Source organism: Drosophila innubila (assembly GCF_004354385.1).
Source record: "Drosophila innubila isolate TH190305 chromosome 2L unlocalized genomic scaffold, UK_Dinn_1.0 4_B_2L, whole genome shotgun sequence".
Lineage (NCBI taxonomy): Eukaryota > Metazoa > Arthropoda > Insecta > Diptera > Drosophilidae > Drosophila > Drosophila innubila.
In genome coordinates, this window is record NW_022995372.1 from 22,084,274 (window position 1) to 22,104,806 (window position 20,533).

At 34.3% G+C, this 20,533-nt stretch overlaps 2 protein-coding genes across 2 annotated transcripts; one reads left to right on the plus strand and one right to left on the minus strand.

Annotated features, from left to right (window-relative positions):
* Positions 1–10,720: 10,720 nt before the first annotated feature.
* On the plus strand, positions 10,721–13,181 carry LOC117782003 (cdc25-like protein phosphatase twine). The gene is made up of 2 exons (XM_034618906.1): positions 10,721–11,069; positions 11,151–13,181. The coding sequence occupies exon 2, from the start codon at positions 11,171–11,173 to the stop codon at positions 12,494–12,496; it is 1,326 nt and encodes a 441-aa protein (XP_034474797.1). The 5' UTR covers positions 10,721–11,069; positions 11,151–11,170; the 3' UTR covers positions 12,497–13,181.
* Positions 13,182–14,045: 864 nt separating this feature from the next.
* On the minus strand, positions 14,046–15,516 carry LOC117781654. Its single transcript, XM_034618444.1, has 2 exons — positions 15,357–15,516; positions 14,046–15,278 (listed from the first exon to the last, which is right to left on the minus strand). The coding sequence occupies exons 1-2, from the start codon at positions 15,426–15,428 to the stop codon at positions 14,250–14,252; spliced, it is 1,101 nt and encodes a 366-aa protein (XP_034474335.1). The 5' UTR covers positions 15,429–15,516; the 3' UTR covers positions 14,046–14,249.
* Positions 15,517–20,533: the final 5,017 nt, after the last annotated feature.

Below are 20,533 nucleotides of genomic sequence, written 5' to 3' on the forward strand. Positions count from 1 at the left end.
AATCGTGTTCGGAGGTGTTACAGCACTGACAGTTATTCTATAAATTATGACAACTGACAGCTACATTTATAAGCCACAGCTCTTGAATTGGCACCGAATTAACTTAACATTACATAAAAAATAAATTGTTGACACACAGCAACAGCAACAACAACAGCAACAACTGCCCCCGCTAATTAATTTGACCGCATTAAAAAGTATACAAAGCAATTAGCTAAAATATTATATGGTGATGGTCAGAAAAGATAAAATAAATCGAATTACCAATATTCCATCAGGGTTATAAAATAAATTAAATGTCCTCAACATATTATCGTAAACTAATTAGCATAAAAGTACAAATACAAATAAAAGATAAGCGGAAAAGGTGGTCAACAAAAATTAACATGGGCCAACTGCAGCCCATTAAACCTAGTTACTTTATTATAGTTGAGTTTTTTAATATATAATATATATTTTATTTTAATTCAACTACGAGTTTTATATAACTATGTTAACAAAACTTTATTAAATATAGTGCATTTTGGATACCCTAAATTGGTTATTTAAATAAACTTTATAAATAAGCAAAAGCTGCAATTATAAATACTAACAACAAATTGTAAAATATATAAATTAAATGTAACCGATCAACAGGTTGTAATTCAACTAAAATAATACTACAACATTTGATCTCATTTTGTTTTTGCTTTTTATTCGCTGCGAGTTCATAAGTTTAGAAACTTTTGTTGGCACAAGTCATAAATTAAATCGTAAAGTTCATTGTGTAAGCTTCCTTATTAATTTCCATTGTGCATTTTGAAAGCAATAACAATAAGTACCATATTATTATTATTCATATAATTCATTGTTGTTATCCCATTTGATTGAATACAAAGCAACAAAAGCAATAAATTTAAGTATTTGTTAAGGTAGTTTTAAGAGCCAAATGCGATCAAGTGTTAAGTGTTAAGCACGACAAAGAAGACAAGTATAATCCAACAGTTTATAAAATTATAGATCTTTTGTTATATCGTAAGCTGTGTTGCTAATTTACATTTTGCAATCAATTAGCATAAATTAATGAACAACTGTGGAGCTCGAGCTTGATTCTAATGACTCCTGACAGTTGGATCAGTCGAACAATGACAAATTAAATGAAAAAAAAAAAAAAATTTAACTATTGACCACTATTTGCCTTTCTCATTTCTATTCTTGCCTTATTTCATTAGCTGTAGTTTGTAGCATAAAAATATTATAAATTATGCACAGCGCTTGATATAAACACATTTCAATTTGTCTAAGAAATATTTCACATATAAATGCCGACGAATTTTTGTGGCTTCTTGGAAATAAATTTCAAACAATATGTACAAACGAAATGCCAAATTATGAATAACAACAAGTAAAATAAAACAAAAGCAGATGGCAAGATATTAAGGCAACACATAAATTGGAATAAAAATATTTTAAGCATTTTTACGATGCTCGCGAATTTTGTTGACATTAAATATTGTGTTAATTTAATATTTAAATTCAGTAGAATGACAAAACGTATCAATAAACAAGCGTTAATGTATATTTTTGGTTATAAACCAATGTCGAACATTCAAATACTCTGCAGCAAGATTAAAATAAAGAAAAGTCTAAGCTAATAAATAAATAAAATTAAAGTTGCAATAAATTTTGAGTTAATAATGAGTTAGGTTTCCAGTTTTATTATGATTTTGTAATGTATTTAAAACTAATAAGAAATATGAAATGTTATGTCGTTATTTTAAAAGCTCAAAAAGACTGATTTTATAAAACATTTTTTATATAGAATTTGCGAAGGAAATTTTCATTTACTTTTTTCTTATCTTTTCCCATTGTTTATATATTGTTTTTAATAACGACAAAGCAAATTTTTTTTAACTGATTAAAGAGCTAAATTCCTAGCAAAAGTTGCGCAAAAAGTAATAAATAAAGTGTTGAAATATTATTAAAATTTATTAGAGTTTCGCTTGTTGTCGTTCAAGCTAACAACATTTTTAGTGTATCGTATTTTGTGAGATGCTTATAAATGATATTTGAATATAAATTAATCGCCCACTTTACATTTAGTGGGAATACATTAATTGTCTTACCAAATCGACTTGGTGGGCATTTCAGGCAAATCATTAAAATACAATAAAATTTTATAACAAACTTCATTAGTGACATCGCTGGCGTATCTACTAGTAAATGCATGCACATATACATACATACTCACATAAACATATTATACAATGTATAGATTGTTTTCGTTTAGGCGACAACAGATCAACAACAGATTGTATACCAAAAAAAAAAATAATAAAAACAAAGTATCAAATATTAAAATTAAGTATCGCTTTGACAGGCAAATATTTAGTCATCATAGACACACCCATTTTGGAGAGCTATGAGATCAGATTTCCGACAATAAAAAACTAAGCACTTTTAACATTCAAAGTTTAAGAAAAACCTTCAGTAAAGTAGTTCACACAGATTTATTTAAGCGACAAGTTGCAATAAAAGCACGATTATGTCTTTATCAAAAAGCGAATAAAATGAATCGCGTTGTCGTCGATTTGATTTTGCAAATTGCGAGTTACCTAATGGATGTCTAAAGACTCTGTTGCCCCAGGTGCAATGCCTCAACTAGCTCAGTTATTTAGACCCCTTTCCCCACCCCTCACCCCTTTGCTGCAATCTTTATTGAATGTCTTTTGGCCAAGCGACAGTTGTCCAACCAGATGACAAGTGGTACACCGGTAAAACGCAATGATTTGGCCACATAGACAACATCGTTAACATGGTGGCATGTCTTAACCTATGTCGCATGTCTTTCTATCGGCCATTTCCCCAATTGCCCCAAAAGGCAAAAGAGTGTGTGATGGACACACTGTTTGCCGCAAGCAAATGCTGCACAGCTAATTGGACCACGTAAGGCATCTGATCTATTAATTGAGTGCTCCTTTTCAAGCCATAGCATTATCCAAATTGTAGTTGGATTGGCTAACTACAAATTTACATACTTTTTTTTGAGCTTTTTCTTGGTGAAAATCTAGCAAAACATATATACAACATTGTATATTAAATCTTTTTTCAACTATTCTGTAGTTATATTTTAATTTGTTTTTAATAATGTAAATCAACCAAAATCTATACATTATTGGGAGATCTTCGGTTAGTTTCATATCTATGGCGCCTCTTTAAAATTGATTTTGATACAGCATTTTGAGTTTCCATAAAATTAAAAGAATCTACACCAAGTAATTAAATTGCAGTCCGACTATAAACAATTAAAGAATTAGACTAGAGTATTTTAATACTTTGCAGTGGCAATATTAGGATATTTTCGAATGCTTCTATTTCTATTTAATAAGTATGCGTATTTGTTTCTTATATAAAATTGTTATTTTCATGAAAGATATATTTTAATAAAAAAAAATAAAATTTTCTATTATTAAAAGATACCCTATTGTTATAGAAACAGCTTGTGCTTTGATCTACCATAATCAGGGCTGCCACAGAAATTGAAACCAACCGAAAATCTGCCAAAACTCCCTACATTTCTGGGAGATTTTCGGTCGATGTTAACATCTGTGGCAGACCTGAATATAAGATATTTAGCTTATTTTTGTTGAGCAGCTGTAATTTTGTTGAAGCCACTTCTCATGTTCCATCAACATCTCATCTCCAATTTGGTATCGCAACCCCTGATCCTCCCCCACCCCCCTTTTAGACCAGACTTTCAGCCACATTTTGTGGGCCTGGTTATGGGGTCTGCTGTTCTGGCGATACGTGAGCCGTCATCAACGTGGGCAGCGTGTGGTGCATTGGATGTTTGTATGGGATTTGCCACTTCCCTTTTGTGGGTTACATATACGCCATGGCATATATACATATATGTGTGTGTTTGTGTTTGTGTGTTGGCTCATATTGTAGGTTTGTAACGTTTTTATGATGCCTGGCGGCATGTTAAAATTGAAAAACGCATTTGCGTGATAAATTGCAATATTTAACACACACGCCGGCACACACACAACACACAATACACAGACATATACAGACATGAGCACATGGCAGCTGTAGCATGTGGTGTCCAGTTGTAATTGCAACAACTGCTGCCCCGTCTCCAACTCGGACACCGACACCGACATCGACTTGGACTCGAGAGTCGAGAGTGGAGAGTGGAGAGTGGAGAGTCGGAGTCCAAGTTGGACTCTCAACTGGCTCCGGCATCGGGGCATGAATTATGGCACCCGTCAACTCTGCAGCGCTGTTGAATGTGGCGAAATACGAGCGTATAATGCAAACGCCATTGCATGCACACACACACACACACACACACACGAACACACACACACACTTATACGGCTGCAAGAAAGCAGTTCACATGTTTATCCTTCAGCATTTTCTTGTTTCAAGCCAACGCGTTGCCGCCTGACGATATGAGTTACATGCCGTGCTTAATGGCATAATTTAAAGCTGCAAATTTTGTCATAAATTTTAAAATTGATTACCACAACGGCAGCAGTGGCAGGGGACCTTGTTGTTGTTGTTGTTGCTTTTGTTGTTGTTGCTTTTGTTGTTGTTGTTGTTGTTGTTTTTGCTCGTTAGGCGAACATTGCATGCCGCCTGATGGCTACATTGGCAGCGGTGTTAAATTGTGTTACCTCTTGTTGTGTGAGTGTATTTGTGTGTGTATTTACGTGTGTATATGTGTTGGCCATAAAAATTACACACTTTGCCTTTTGTTTTAGCCATTTTTCTTGTTACTAATGATTTTGATAAGCCAGCGACCAAAGAAAATATTCAAAATTAATCAGTCAAACACATCAATTATGATGATAGACTTCAAATATCTCAACTAACTTATCACAGTCAAGATAATTGTCATTTTTTTTATCAAATATGCATTGGTAATTAACTTCAATAAAATCTATATAAACACTTTTCATGTTAGTTACCATTTCCGCATAGTTGTCGAATTGTTTTCAAATCGAATATGCAACTGTTTCCGATTCATGTATGTGATATTAAAAATAAGAAAAAAATCTTAGTAAAATTATGAAACGGCTTAAATTTAAATTAATTCATTAAATATGTATTTAAATAAAAGAAAAATACCTAATTTTTTTTTATATATTAACATGTTAATAGTCAACCTAAGGAATATCTCATTAAATAACTTGGATACACCCAAAATACTTTTAGTTAAATGCTAAAAATAAAGTGAAAGAATAAAAAAAATCTCATTATACCTTTTTCGAGCAATAATCACTAGATCAATGTTAATATAAATTGTTTTTTTCAGGGAATAAAACCGTAACTGAATGAAAATTCTCTGTCAAGAACCGAATACCGTTTGTACCGGTACAGTTGTGGTAAAGTTGCTAGGTCAAAGAGTTTTCCAACTTCCAACTGTCATAACTTGATCAAAACTAAATAGATTTTCAAACTGAATGTCATTTTGATCATGATTTGGCCTCTAAATACATTCTGTATTTCATTTTTGTTCATTAAAAAAATGTAATTATTTTCGACCAAGATTCGATTTCGATGATAAGGGTCCCCCCTTTAAAATTTTGAAAATTCAAAATTTTAAAACTCAAGTTTTCACTTTTAATCAACTCCTTATATGGTAATTAGTATAAAACAACACTTAAAACTTGCATTTTTTTCTTAAAAATTGTGTAAAATTGAAAAAAAAAATTGGAGTTGTAAGGTGGCTAAGTCCCCAGTCTGACCAACTTCAAACTGTCACAACTTGATTAAAACTGAACCGATTTTCAAGCGGAATGTCATTTTGATCATGATTTTGCATTTAATTATCGTTCAATTCGTTCAAAACAATTTTTTCGTGCCCTATGTCTGTTTACTTCGATGTCGTATTTATTATAAAAAGTCATCTTAAAATTTTTAAATGTTTCAAAATTGATTTGTTGTACCGGTACTGATACCGGAACCGAAAGAAAAAAAACTGAAATAGAACCTTTTACCGAAATAGTTATTTCGGGACGTACCGGAACCGAAACCGTAACCTATATTTGTTTCGGTTTGATATTCTGTTTTTTTATAAGTTGACTATACCTATTTATGTGGGCTATTAATACAACATTTATTAGAATCATGAAAATATATATAAATATATATATATATATAGTTGTTATCGGTCATTTCGTTAGCTCTAAATGGCAAATAAATTAGCCATGAATCAATTTAACGCTGTTGAATCAACTCGATTAAGGTGAGTGCCAACAAAGAAGGCATCCTGTTTGGTAGATGAATTGGTTGCAACACCATTAAAATCATGTCTTTCAGCCGTAGCAATTTAGAGCGAGTGGCAGATGCCATAGCGAGAAGAAAAAGCAAAAGAAGCAGAAGAAGCAGACACATCCATATAATTAGTAGCAATATCAGAAGTGATGAGCAAATGCCGACAAAGCATGCGAGATGGTGTGACTAGGAAAGTCAAAAGCTGGCAATTATGGACAAGTTGTTGTATCGTTGTATCCACCAGCTTGATTATAGACTTTAGGTGTAAGCCAACCAAACAACAACAAAAATACGACAACAGCAACAGCCCCAACAAATAAAAAAAAGGGAGAGAAAAAGAGAAAATGGCATTATACTAATTTAATTTTAAACGAACACAAATGCTGTACATATAATTTAAATAATTGCATAGGCCCCAGAGGCACGACTATTGATGATGTTATCATACGACTCTTATCAACAATTTCCGCTAGCAGCTGCATTCTCCGCATCGTTTCGTCTTGCCTCGTTCACTTAATTATAATGTATCGCTTAATGGCCACACTTTGTGCCTACAGACACATTTCCTTCGGCTCGATTATTCGCCATGTATGTAAATGCAATGTATACATGACATCGGGCAGGGAATCTGTTGTGTAGAGGGGGAAATACGCAACAAACTATCGACTGATAAAACAATTTACTCTCCTCATCTGTTTCGTGTGCTCAACTAAATTATGGTTACAAAATTTTATGAAGCCATTTATTTCACTCACAGCTCGCACTCGCTTTTGCCCCTTGCTATACCATAGTATTATTGTTAAGAGGAGTGCTTATAATCAGTGGACTGATCCTCCTCTTTGTACTTGTTTTCAATTTTAGTAAGAAGAACACATAAAAAGCCACAAAAGATTACATAATTATACAAATTATTGCGAGTTTATAAGAAAAGTGGTAATCATATATAATTTTATATTTATTGAATAAGCTTTTTCTTTGGGCTAAGGGCAATGTTGCCATGTTTTGGGTGCTTTTCAAATTAAGAACAAGGTTTTTTCAACTAACAATTTTATTTTAATTTATTTATTGAATACAATCTCCTAAAATTAGTAAACAAATTTTTATAGACTGTGCTCTTAGTTTTATTACATTTTAATTAAATGTTTCGATAATACTCATATGAATACTGTATGAATATAAATGTTGAATAAGTAAAATATGGAGAAAGCTTAGTGTCAGATTTTCAAATTTTACTTTATGTATTTAAATTTTTCATATTGATTTCGTAACTATCTTATTTTTTTAAATTATATTCTTACATTTTCAAATAATTAACAAGTTCAATATGGATTTCTAAAAGTTTTAAAATACGAAAAATGCTATCAAATTTCTTAAATATCTAAAGTTAAAATATAATTGAATATTTTAATAATACTCTTAAAGTCGGTAAATTAAATGGTAAAGACTATACTATTTAAAAAAGTTTCAGTTTCCTGTAAATAAATTTCGAAATAATGCTTAAAAATCAAGTTGTGGATCAAAGAAAAAGTTAAAGACTATTGCATATTTTGAACGGACATCGACACAGAGAACTGCCGAGCATAATCAATGTTATCGATAGTAAGATCGATAGTTATAAGCACTAATTTAAGCTGTTGCATTTAACAGCACTTTCAATCATCATTCTGTCAGACGTTATGTACATATGTGTGTATCCATATTGTCAGTTATCTGGCATTTCGGGCATACATTGGTTAGTCGTAAAAGCCATCTCAATAAGCACACAATTATGCATATAAACGAACCAGCCTACTCGTACTCTTCATCATTAAGACTAACAGACAATTTGTCAAAAGGAAAACAAGAAAAACAACACGAAAATTTGCATAAAAAATAAAAAATAACAAACAACTAACATTAGACAACAGCAACAAAAACAAAGACGACAACACACAAAAATTTGCATGTCTGACCGACTAAGTTGGCCAACAACAACAACAAGGCAAACACCAACAAGTTGGCTACCAATAAAAAAATTTTGCACAAACGTCTGGTGGTAACACAGAAGCAACAGACCAGACCCCAACTGCAATTACCAAAAGCGAGCCACCGAGCCAAAGAGATATCAGCGAAGATCGGCCAAGAGGCAACTGCCAACTATCAACTACCAGCTGAGCAACTGGCCAACTGGGCAACGTTGTGGCAAACAACATGTGCGTTTGTGTCCGCAACGATTAAGTAAAAACAATTTACACGCCTGCCTGCCAGGCCAAGAAAGCCAAGTGACCAAGACCAAGACGAAGACGAAGACGTGAGTGTGGCCAAGATCCAGTGTCCGACGTCCGACGTCTTTCGTCTACCGTCTCCCGTCTTGGCCCTGACTGGCGGTCTCTTCTGGCCACGGACGTGTGGCGTTAATATGCGTCGCTCTGACTTAGCTCGTTGCTGTTTGCCACTTACCACTTGCCACTTGCCTCTGCTGCATGTTAGTGCTTCCTTTTGGCATCGCCAACATGTCAATTATATCGTATCAAATTAATAATTGTACGCGCCGCGCACATGAACACATAAAAATAAAACAAGATTGAATTGATTTCATTACCATAACGAAGAATTAATACACTTTTTTCACAACTCTATCTATGTAGTTTCTAAAATACAAATACAATTAAATCAACTTTTTTGAGTACGTAAAGTTAGTATTGAAAGTGTTTTGACCAAATCAAATATAAAACATATATAGATATTTATTTTAGTGCCTTTTTTTTAATTTTAGACTATGTTTTTTGGAACAAGTTAAAAATTATTGTCGATTAACTTACCTTTTTTTAAAAATAAATAAACAAATATGTAATTTTTATTTTGTCATATCACTTGCTTGCCTAACTGTATATTATAATCGAAACTTAAAGAATTCAATTCAATACAGAAAAATCTCCTATGATTATGTACATACAATAATGTCTTCGTACCGGTGCAAATCTTTAACTTGTTGGCTTATAAACAAGAAGCATTAATTAAAATTATAATTAAATTAATTAAATTTAATTTAACTTTAAATCTTCAATTTGTTACCTTCGGCTGTTTCATATCACCTATTTTACTATACATACAATTAAGTCTTTGTACAGTGAGACATTAATAAAAAAAATCATCGCAGTGCACTTTCGTGTCACGCGAAAATTGCACTGCACACTTTATAAAAAAAAAATAGTAACATTCATGGGTAGCGTATAAAATAGTATGGTATGAAAAATAAAATGATACACGTCTGCGTCCAATTTGCCAATAAAGTTGGTTTAAGGAGCTGCCAGTTGCTGCCACTAATCGTGGCAGACAGGCATGAACTGTGGCCACATATGGAATACCCAACTGCACACATCCTTACATACATTTAATTTTTTTTTATTTAACTTACCTGTCGATTTGGTGTTTTTAGCTGCTGCTTAAGTGAAATGTTGCTGCGTTTTGATTTCAAAATCTACTTTACGACTACTTTGGCACAATTATTGATAGCTAAGCACCAACGAAAAAAAATGATGCATACAAAATTTAAATAAATATTTTGACTTGGCTTCAAAATAACGCTTCTTGGAAATCCTTTTAATTAAAAACTTGTTTGTATTTCATTTAAATTTGTAACTAAAATTTGCATATATAACAATTTAATTGTATTAAAACTAATCAATTAAGTAAATAAATTGATAAATTGAGATTTATCAAATTAATCTACAATTTTAGTGGCTTTATTGAAACATACCAAACACTGCAGGAGAAAACTGGTTCCAATATTTAATGTCTTGCTGTTTGTAATGTTTGTTGAGTTGGCGTCACTTTAGTTGTCTGCGCAAAAGCTGAAACGGTTATTATCTTTTGACAGCACTTAAGTTGAATTTGGTAATGACACGTAGCTAAAGATCGAATCGGCGACAAAAGCGACGCTTTAACCTAGCTGACAGTTGAGGTTAAAACTTGGCCGATAAAAATGACAGACAGTCAGCTAGTGATTTACTTGCTGGTGAAACGAGACATTCCTTTACTGATGCATCATTAATGGACAAATTTTATACCCCTACTTACACATGTGTAAAAAATGCTTTAAGTCATGTTTTGTTATTATACTGGGACTTGCTTACTTGAACTATAATCATTTCTTATTTACTTTAATATAACAGCTTTACCTTAAAGTAATAATTTATTATTATACAGGGAACTGCTTACTCGATCTATAAAATAATTTTATTTTAGATTTTCCTTATTTCCTTTAAAATAATAATTTTACATTAAAGTTACATAATGTTATTATAGTGTGAACTGTTAACTTGAACTATTAAATAAATTGCATAAATAAAACACTTTTATTTCCGTTAGTATGACAATTATACACTTAAGTAATATTTTGTTATAATACATTGATCTGTTAACTTGAAAAAGTAATTTTGATCAATAAAACACGTCTTATTTCCTTCAAGCTTCAAAAATTATATTTTAAAAATAAAGACTAAAATTGAGTGTGGTGAGTTTATAATCAGCTGACACGCAGACAATGAAAGTTCAAGATCAAATTAAGGTCCACCTCTAACGCGCTCTGTTTACCATTGTGCGTACGTGTGTGTGTGCGAGTGTGGGATGAGCGGGAAATGAAAACGGCGGCAATCGGACAGAGAGAGAGCGCGAAAATCAGGAACAAGCACAAAATTCCAATGAAAAAAAATTCCGCCAATTGAGATTTAATGAACAACTTGCCAATTTTAAAAGTCGAAATCTAACAAATTGTTAATAAATATAATAACGATCGCGATTGCCAACTGAGAGAGTGAGAGAGAGTAAGCAAGAGAGCGATAGAAACAGCTGAAGGGTTCAAGTTTTTAATATCACACATTGTTTTATCGTTGGCAAAATTGCAGCTGATCGAAATTGGATCGATATGGCAAGTAAACGGCTGAGTTTGATGCTGGGGGAGGATGAGCAGTTGCTGGGAGATCAGCATGGCATAGATAATCAGGAGAACATTGATCCCAGTTCGGCAAAGCGTTTCAAGAGGCATGCGAAATCGTCAGTGGAGTCGCCATTGCAGCGCATGTTGCAACGTCAACTGTTCAGCAACTCTTGCAACTTGTCGCCAATCACAGAGTTGTCGCATAACATGCGGGACACACTGTTAAATGGCGGTGGCGGTGGCACTCCCAAATCCAGCATGTTGCGGAAATCCAGCTACAACAGCGTCTCGTCCTCCAGCTACGATTCGGGCAACTCTCTGGATGATGAGTATATGGCCATGTTCGAGCTGGAAGCATTTGAGCAAATGCCGGAGAATAAGCTGCCCGGGGATCTGGATGCCTTGATCAGTGGCCAATTGAAGACTACTAAAGATGAGCTTGTGCCTACAGTGAGCACTCGCTCGGTGCGACGTTGTCTCAGCATGTCACAGCAGGAGTCACTCGATATCACGCCCATTCGGCCCACCCATAACAACAACAACAACAACAAATTGAAGTCGGATTCGGAGGCACCAGTTAATCAAGTGATGCGTAAGTCCATGTCCATGAGCAATGTGGACATACTGACCGCTCTGGGGGATGAACCCGAGCTCATTGGTGATCTGAGCAAACCGTGTGCTTTGCCCGTACTCCTCGCCGGAGTGCGACATCGCGACCTGAAGACCATCTCCTGTGACACTCTGGCGCGTCTGATGCGCGGCGACTTCTCCCAACTGTCCGCCAATTACAAGATCATTGATTGTCGCTATCCCTATGAGTTCGATGGAGGTCACATCCGTGGCGCCCTCAACTTGTACACGCGCCAGCAGATCAAGGAGGCCTTTCCCACCACAACGGGGATGCAGTCGCAGGATCAGCGTAGCATCTATGTGTTCCACTGTGAGTTCTCCTCGGAACGTGGCCCGAAGTTGCTTCGTTTCCTGCGCAACAACGATCGCAGCGAGCACACTCATGATTATCCCACATTGTCCTATCCGGAGCTATATCTGCTGCACAATGGCTACAAGGAGTTCTTCAGCAGCCATGCGAATCTCTGCGAGCCCTCGAACTATGTCCCAATGCTGGCCCCGGCCCACAATGAGGAGTATCGTCTGTGTCGCGCCAAGACCAAGTCCTGGCAATGTGGCGATAGCGATGCTGGTGACAGTGGTATCGGTGGTGGTGGTGGTGGTGCATCTGATGGTTCATCTTCGTCTTCGACACGTTCCCGCATCCTGTCTAAGTCACGCTCTCGTCTCCTCTACGCCGAGTGATTGAACCCACTTAACTTGCCCCTAATCTCTATCTAGAGTTAAGTAGCTTTAAAATTTAACCAAAGGACGCAAATTTTTAGTTTCGTTTCGTTGTCCAATGGATTTTCATGTATTTTGTTTGAATTATTTTTAATTTTCCGCATTTAGTGTTGACAGTTCGACAAACTAAAAAAAACTAGTGTTTCCAAAAAATCCTCTAGTCAGTGCTAAAAAAAATTTCGTGATTAATTGGTTCAGTTAATTCATTTAGTTTAACGTTGAAATTTTCTCTAGTTCTAATTATATTAATTATTATAATTATAATTTTAAGTATATTAAAAAAAAAAAAGAATATGAAGAACAAATGAAATCCCCGATATTAGGTATATAACTGTGTATATGTTTGTTTATAATTTATTCAAGTTAATTATTCAAATATCTGTTTGTATCAATGAAAATTCTCGAAATAACCTTGGAAGATTATAAAAAAAACCTAGTTTTAGCACTCACTATAATTTAAATGATTGCTGCAACAGAGTAAACCTCATTTTGATCCTTCAAATATCGGTTGTAAAGCTGAGAAGTTATCGATTTTGTTTCTAAGTGTACATTTTAGTTAATATTATATTGGAAGTACTTATAAAAGAAGAAATCTATAATTAAAATCGCAGTCAAGTTTTAGAAAGATTCACTGTTATTAATTACTTATCATGGGTGTTCCAGAATTACAAAACCATCCAAAAGCCCATACATATTTAGTTGAATGTTTGTCAATAAATTCAAATGGCTGAGTTGGTATGCATTTAAAAATAAAAACATGCTAAAAACGGAGAATTAAGCTGTTTTTGAACATTTTTTGTTCTACTTACGATAAATTTGTATGTAATTTTTTAATATCTGTGCTAATAATTCGAATATTGATAATGGGTGACATTAAAATTTAGTTAATGTGTTAATAAGACTTGAAAAATATGAAATAAATTTATAAACTGATTATAAATCGTAAATGTTACCATAGACACGGGCAATGCCGAACCTTACCTGCTTCCATGCATACGCACAGTGGCGGTCAAAAGTCTACATGCAATAATGTTAGTATAAACCAAAGAATACAATTTTGCTCGAAATTATATTTAATTAATATTATAATTATTAAGTTCTAATTAAACATAAAGAGATATACAAAATTGTTATATTTGCTTATGGAATGTCCATATGGATTTTTGCAGCTACTGGCGAAATACAGAAAATACTTTCGCTGTTGCCACGATTTTTGTTGTTGTTGCTGCAGAGCCACTGCATAGGAGGTAAGAGATAATAAAAATGAAATATTACACGGAATGAAAGCGATTCTCCGGACACTCTATGCATTGGCCACTGCCATGAAAATCGGATAGTACACATATTTTATGTTTTCTGACTGGCAAAAATACATTTTATTTATTGCCAACAACGGAATATTGTACAACAACAACGACAACTTTCTCTGGTTGAAAGGAAAGACAACAACACATATCGCATTTATTTATATGCACATGAATATTGGATAAATCTGAAATGAAAAACAACATTTATATTTATGAGAATTCATTAACAGGCAGATTATTGCAACTGCCACCTGTTCTTGCATTGTTATTTGTTTATTCGATATACAAAACTTAACGATTTATATAATTAACAATTAGTTAGTTTCCTGGCTTTTAGCCAAATGGATTGAAGCATTACAAAATTTTGGAAATATTAACTTAACTAAGCTGCAATTGGAGAACAAGAATTATTCCTTGGAGTTCTTGGAGGGATCGAAGGGCGCTTTGAAACCAGCTTTATCATAGAATTCCAATGGAACTTCATCCATGTTATCAAAGTAATCAGAATCACGTGCGCAACACGGACCGAGCTCCATCTCGACCATCTTCTGGCCCCAGAAGTCCAGCATTTCCCGCTGGAGCACTTCATCCCGCAGCTTGACAATCCACTTGTTAAACTCCCAGGGGCCATAGAAGCCAGCGTCGCCTTTGTACTCCTGCAACAGCTCGGCGGCCTTGTCGAACTCCACCTGTGTGGGCGTTCCCTCAAACAGCAGCTTCCAAATGGTCGATCTTGTCGCCTGGCCAATCTTATCAATATTCTTCTGCTGGATTTCATCGGACACAATGCAGGTGGTTAGTACATAACGCTTCATCAGATCCCGATAGTCGATAAGTGGTTGATCCACGCTTATGGTCGCCTCAAAGTCGCTCGTCAAGGCGGCCTCATTGCAATTACTGCGATCAAGTGCCGCCCCAGGATCCTCATCCCCGCTGGTCGCCTTCTCGGCCGCCCGCACCTTCAGACTGGTCGCAAAAGGGGCAACGCAACCGGCGTGCGCATAGAACTCCAACGGCGGCTCATCGTCGCTGTCGAACAGATCCGAGTCCCGGGACCAACAAGGACCCAATTGCTTCTTCACAATTGTATCCCGCCAGAAATCCAATTGCTGCCGCTGCAGCAGCTCATCGCGCAATTTCACAATCCACTCGTTGTAGGGCATCGGCTCGTAGAAGCATGCGTCACCTTTGTATTCTTCTAGCAAATCGCTCGCTTTTTTCTGTGACTCAGCAGCTGCATCGGCATCCGAACCGGAATCGGAATCGTCGCTGAACAGAATCTGCCAGATGACATCACGCGCTGCAGCTGCAATTTTCGTGAAGTTTTCCTTTGTAATGTCGTCGTCCACTATTTGATCAACTGCCACACGTGTATTTATTAACTTTTGATATTCCTCAAGCGGCTGCGACTTGTTTATTGTAATATCACCCACAATCTATAATTATGTGCGCAATTAATTTTTTTAGAAATCTGATTTCTTAAAAGTAATAATGTTATTTGTTTATTAGCTTACCTGAATGGCATCTGCTGGATTTACTTTTTGTGCTGCTGTCGCCATTTCGTTGTCAGCTTTGCGCTTTGACATTCCTTAATTAATTGATTGCCAAATTTATTATTATTAATTCAGTGTTGGCAACTTTTTAAAGGAACAAATGACTGGTTCAGTAGTAGCAGTGCTGCCAACTTGCTTTAATAATCATAGTGCCTAGAAAACCTGGCTGGCAGGTAGCTTCGCAGATTTAAGCACACCTTCAGATTGTGATTATTTTTGAAAATGTATCAAGATCTGCAACTCTTTTAATTTAAAACAAGAATTTTAAAAATTCCGTTAAAATATTTGTTTAAGATTTTATTCAATTTTTAGATTTAATTAAATGAACTCTATTTTAACTAATTTCGAATATAAATTGTCTTGTTGTAATTGATCTCATTGATTTCCTAAACAGTTGCTTGTAAATTTAAATCGTCCGCCGGTTCCATAACAGAAAGTGGGCAGCACTAGTAAGTTTATAATAAATGTATGTAAAATAACATCTTGGTATTATTATTCTCGACTGCAATTAGCGGTCACACTGTCACTCACTGTAATCACAATCTATCGTAATAGAGGAATAAATAGCTGTTTCTGGCTGGAAAGCATTTGAAAAATAGCTGAAATTGCGATGCAAAACAGCTAAAATACTAGCCAACATTTTTAACAAATTATTGCTAAAAAAAAAAAAACTAATAAAAGTTATACTGCGGGCGCTTGGTGAGGAGCTAATGAAGAGCATCGTGGATAAATTGTATGCCTTTAATATACCAGAACATCTGGTAACTCATAAATACTGAATCAGTATTAATTAGAACGCGTTATTGGTCTCGTGCGGCCACACTAGTAAATGTAAATTTAAGTTAATGCAAAGTTCAAAAAGATGTAACAGCAATAAATTAATAATTTGATTTACAAATTTAAAAATTCGAAATAAGATAAAATTAAGGAAAACATTTAAATGAAGGTTTAAAGCTTGTCCCCCCAAGAGGAGAGAAGTTACGAATTTAATTTTTTTTAAAATCAAGAAATCGACAAAATTCTGCAAAAATTAAAGAATTAAATTCAAAATAAGTTCAATTTCTCAGGTGCAACTGTTTTTGCAATTTGATTAAAATCGAACGGGCTTCCAGATCGGAAATTTGGGCCGGGTGGCAGCCTTTCACACCAGTGTTGCCAAGTTTTTAGAGAGAATAATAGCTGTTTCTGGGCACTTTTGCACAGTTTTACCAAAAACACGAATGTTTAAAGGTTTTCTTGGTGTGTCCAACTCTATTACAACTAATTAAATTCCAAACAAGTTGCTTAATAATTAAAGCGAAAAGAAACCTACCAATATTTGCAGTTGCGTTCGTTTCAAGTTTTGATCTCCGCTGTGTTTTCTGTTTGTGTGTATCACACTCAGACATTTGGTGAAAAAATTTGAGGTTACAATTATTTGACCACGGAAGCAAGAAGCCAAACGCCCGTGTTAATGTCTTCAACAAGCAATAAATTGTCAGTTAAATTGAATATAAAACGTTTTTAATACGAATACAGTACAACGTACAACAACAGTGAACTAAATATCTAAAAATCAATCGCATTCGTGGAGTTTGATTCGTGTCTGTGTTTTTGTGTGCTTGAGTTTGTGTCTGTGCGTGAAATTCTCCAATTCTCTCGTTAGTTGTCAGGAAAAGGCAACGAAAAACGTTTTAAAGTTATACTCAAATGTGTATGGCAATTGTGGTGAGTACATAAATAAGTATTTAATAATAGCACACATAAAACATATTAAGGGCAAGTCACATAAATCTTCTACAATATATACGTCTGTATGTATGTGTATTTTATTTATAAGACTTTACTTTAAATTTACTACACTAAGCTTCAACAAAATATTACGTTTTGTCTTTTTTGTTGTTGTTGAGTTTTGTTTGCTCACAATGCAATTAAGTTGCAATGCTGCGTTCTCTCTCTCACACTCTCTCATGCTCACAGGCCAACTTGTGTAGTTGTGTGGAGTCTTCACACACGCACACACATACACTCACATATCTGAGTCAAAAAAAGATACTAAATTTGGCAAATGTTTCCGATGTTTGATTAATGCACCTCTGTTAATTGCAATTTTTTAGGCATTTTGGCTGTGAGCCATTGACCCAATTGCTTTGGTATGGCTTCTATGTAAATGATTTAATGACGTCGCCAGTTGAAAGTAAACGTCGGCACTAGATTTGACCTGGTTAGCACACAGTAACAGTGAAAAGTAGTGCAACTATTAAACTAGGACATGACCAGAGAGCAAGCGAAAACAGTTAAAAGATACAAATATCTACAAATGTATCTGTATACATACATATGTATGTCTGTACATTTATTTACTTTCTTTAATCATTTTTACGTCAGCCACTTGACTAGTATCTAATCTGTTAAATGCTTAAACAGATTTATCATATCAACGTCAACTGCAACAGATACGCGACGCAAAAAGATTCACAATTCTCTGTATTGAGCAAAAAAACAAAAAACTAAAAAAAAAAGAAAGGAGAAAAGAATCAGTTGAATTTTATTCTGAGCAATTGAGGACGCGATACGCATATTGTCCACAAAGTTTTAATATTTATTTCTGTAGATTCGCATGTACAATATTTAAACAAATGTACATAAATTTACTATCGAGCATTTGCTCTAGGTATGTACAGGTTTTCTTATCGCAATTTTTTTTAACCTGTAATTTATTTGTGTTTGTTTTTGTGCTGTCTCAGTCACACACATTTGCACACAGATATTCTCGAGTATTTTTGCAAATTTTCGATAAAATCGAAACTTATTTACGTACGTATTCGTCATTTGCGTCAATGCAGACGAGCAAACAAAACAACAACAACAGCAGCAACAGATGCATAACAGAGAACACACATGCAAACATGTATTCCACTTTGCACAAGCTGTTATCTTTACATTGCGTCAATTCCAAATAACGCTGTTACGTTAAAAATGGTAGAGCAACAGCTGATATGACAGTTTGAGCCGGCATAATTTAAGCGTATAACAGTTAATCACAATCAAAAATGTTTATCAGAAGAAAAAAGAGTTTTTCGCTTAGTTTTCTGTGAATCTTTTGCTGTCCTTGAACAAGTTCAATGATATTTATATATTTTTCTGTTGTTGATTTTGTTATATTATTTATTCTTGATAAAAACCGAAAACAAAATGCATGAAAACATGGCATATGTCCGTCGCAATGACGATACGTTTATTTTATTTTATTTGTCTTTCTCTTGTGTATGCCTTGTGCCACTTTAAAATACATATCTTTCTAGATATTTATATAGATACATAAATATGTATGTATCTAGATCTTTGTGTATTTGTATTTATAAAGATGTTAAAACATATGACAATGCCTCACAGATTGTAGAAGGAAAAATACTCTTTGGTTACAGATTAGATTAGGTCACAGTCTGAGTCTGTTAGCCAACGCAGTTATTTATTTACATAGGCAGTTTCTGTTAATAAATTCAACTCCTAACACGCGCTATAAATATAGATCGTATTGGTATTATGTATCGCAATCGAATCAAATGCAACACTCCTATATAGTATTGCATTTGTCAACTGTATCTTATACTATATATGTATCTTTAGTTTCGCCATTGTCACGTTTCCGGAAAGCGTGCGAATTTCACCAATATATGTACATATGTACATGTCATTTCTAAATATAGAAAAGGAAGAAAACGACCAAAACATGCAATACTTACAACGTCAGTTGTCGCCAGTCGGTTGCCAAAGAAAAAGCGAGATAGAGATAAATAGATAGATAGAGGGAGAAGTAGTAAAACCACCAGCCAAGTCTAAATATAGTTGAATAAATGATGTTGTTGTTGGCCAAGTGCATGTAACTACGACATATTTTGACTGGATAACCTTGTAAAGGATTCATATTTGTATTCGCATACAGGAATCGGATTCATTGTTTGATTGATAATTCTCAACTACTACTAAGTAATCGCCAATTGTTTACTCAAGAGCATTTGATAATATGAAAGACCTTCAGTCAAACTGTGATAGCTCACTAAAATGTTTTCCACTATCAAATGTATTTAATGTACACTTGAGTAAAATAAAAATATCTGAATAGTTAAGGGGAAGTTAGACTGGAGTAAATTCTTCGCTGTTCTTTTGATATAAAACATTTGTATGCATTAAGTAGAGCATTCACTGTACTTGCTTTTGCTGGCGGTATCAACAGAAATGTGATAAACCTTGATTACGCATTTGACGACTTAAAGACGTCATGGAGTTAGTTGCCACTTGACGACAACGGCAACCGCAACTGAAAGATTAACAAAACCAAGTACAGTAGTCTTAACAAGTAATGCCACACCCAGAAATTTGGAGTTTAAATAGTTAAGGTTATGTTTCCTTATCGTAGAATGCAATAAAGGCAAAAAAGTAATCAAAATAGCAATTGTTGTATAACTAATTATTTGGGTTTTCCTATTCAGCGCAACTTATGGAGCTGCCCTAGCTTGTGGGTGTGCCTAAAACATGTTGCCAACGACCGCATGTCGTCCCTACAGTAACGATAATTTCCATAATGGTGAAATGCCAGACTACCGTTATTTGTATTTACTTTCGGCTCTGTTCCACCTTCCCCTCCAGCACCTCTTACTTTTTGCTCCTTTTCGTCCTCTTTTACGCTTAGAGCAGTGTGCACACACCAGTCGCAAAATCAATAATTCCGTGCAGACTCGCGTAGGTTTCAGCAAAATTATTTTTGTTAATTATCTGCTTACTAAAGTTTAACTAAATTGCATTCTTAATGTTGCCTTTTTAACTCTCAGCTTTGTTTGGTAACCTAAAAGCAATGTATACATGTCCGAAATGAAACAAATTAAAATAAAAGAATTATATTGGAGTTTCTTCTATAAGACTTTATTTATACAAAGTAGTAAAATACAAAGGAATTTCTAAAAAAAAAATAATAATTTTAAAAAACTTCGTATATAAATTCGTATATATTCCCAAAACGCATTTTACTTTTTGTCCTTTTTAATAGTAATTTAAAAAAATATACAAACCTAATGTCAAAATGATTTAAGCATTATTTTAAATTAAATAAATTATGCGACAAAATCTGATTGAAACCAAGAAAAAAAACAAATTTACAA

Bases quoted from the DNA above. Each gene is read 5' to 3' on its own strand.
- LOC117781654 (XM_034618444.1), bottom strand. From the start codon at position 15,428: ATGTCAAAGCGCAAAGCTGACAACGAAATGGCGACAGCAGCACAAAAA. The intron at 15,279-15,356 runs GTAAGCTAATAA...ACATAATTATAG, and splicing joins ATCCAGCAGATGCCATTCAG to ATTGTGGGTGATATTACAAT.
- LOC117782003 (XM_034618906.1), top strand. From the start codon at position 11,171: ATGGCAAGTAAACGGCTGAGTTTGATGCTGGGGGAGGATGAGCAGTTG.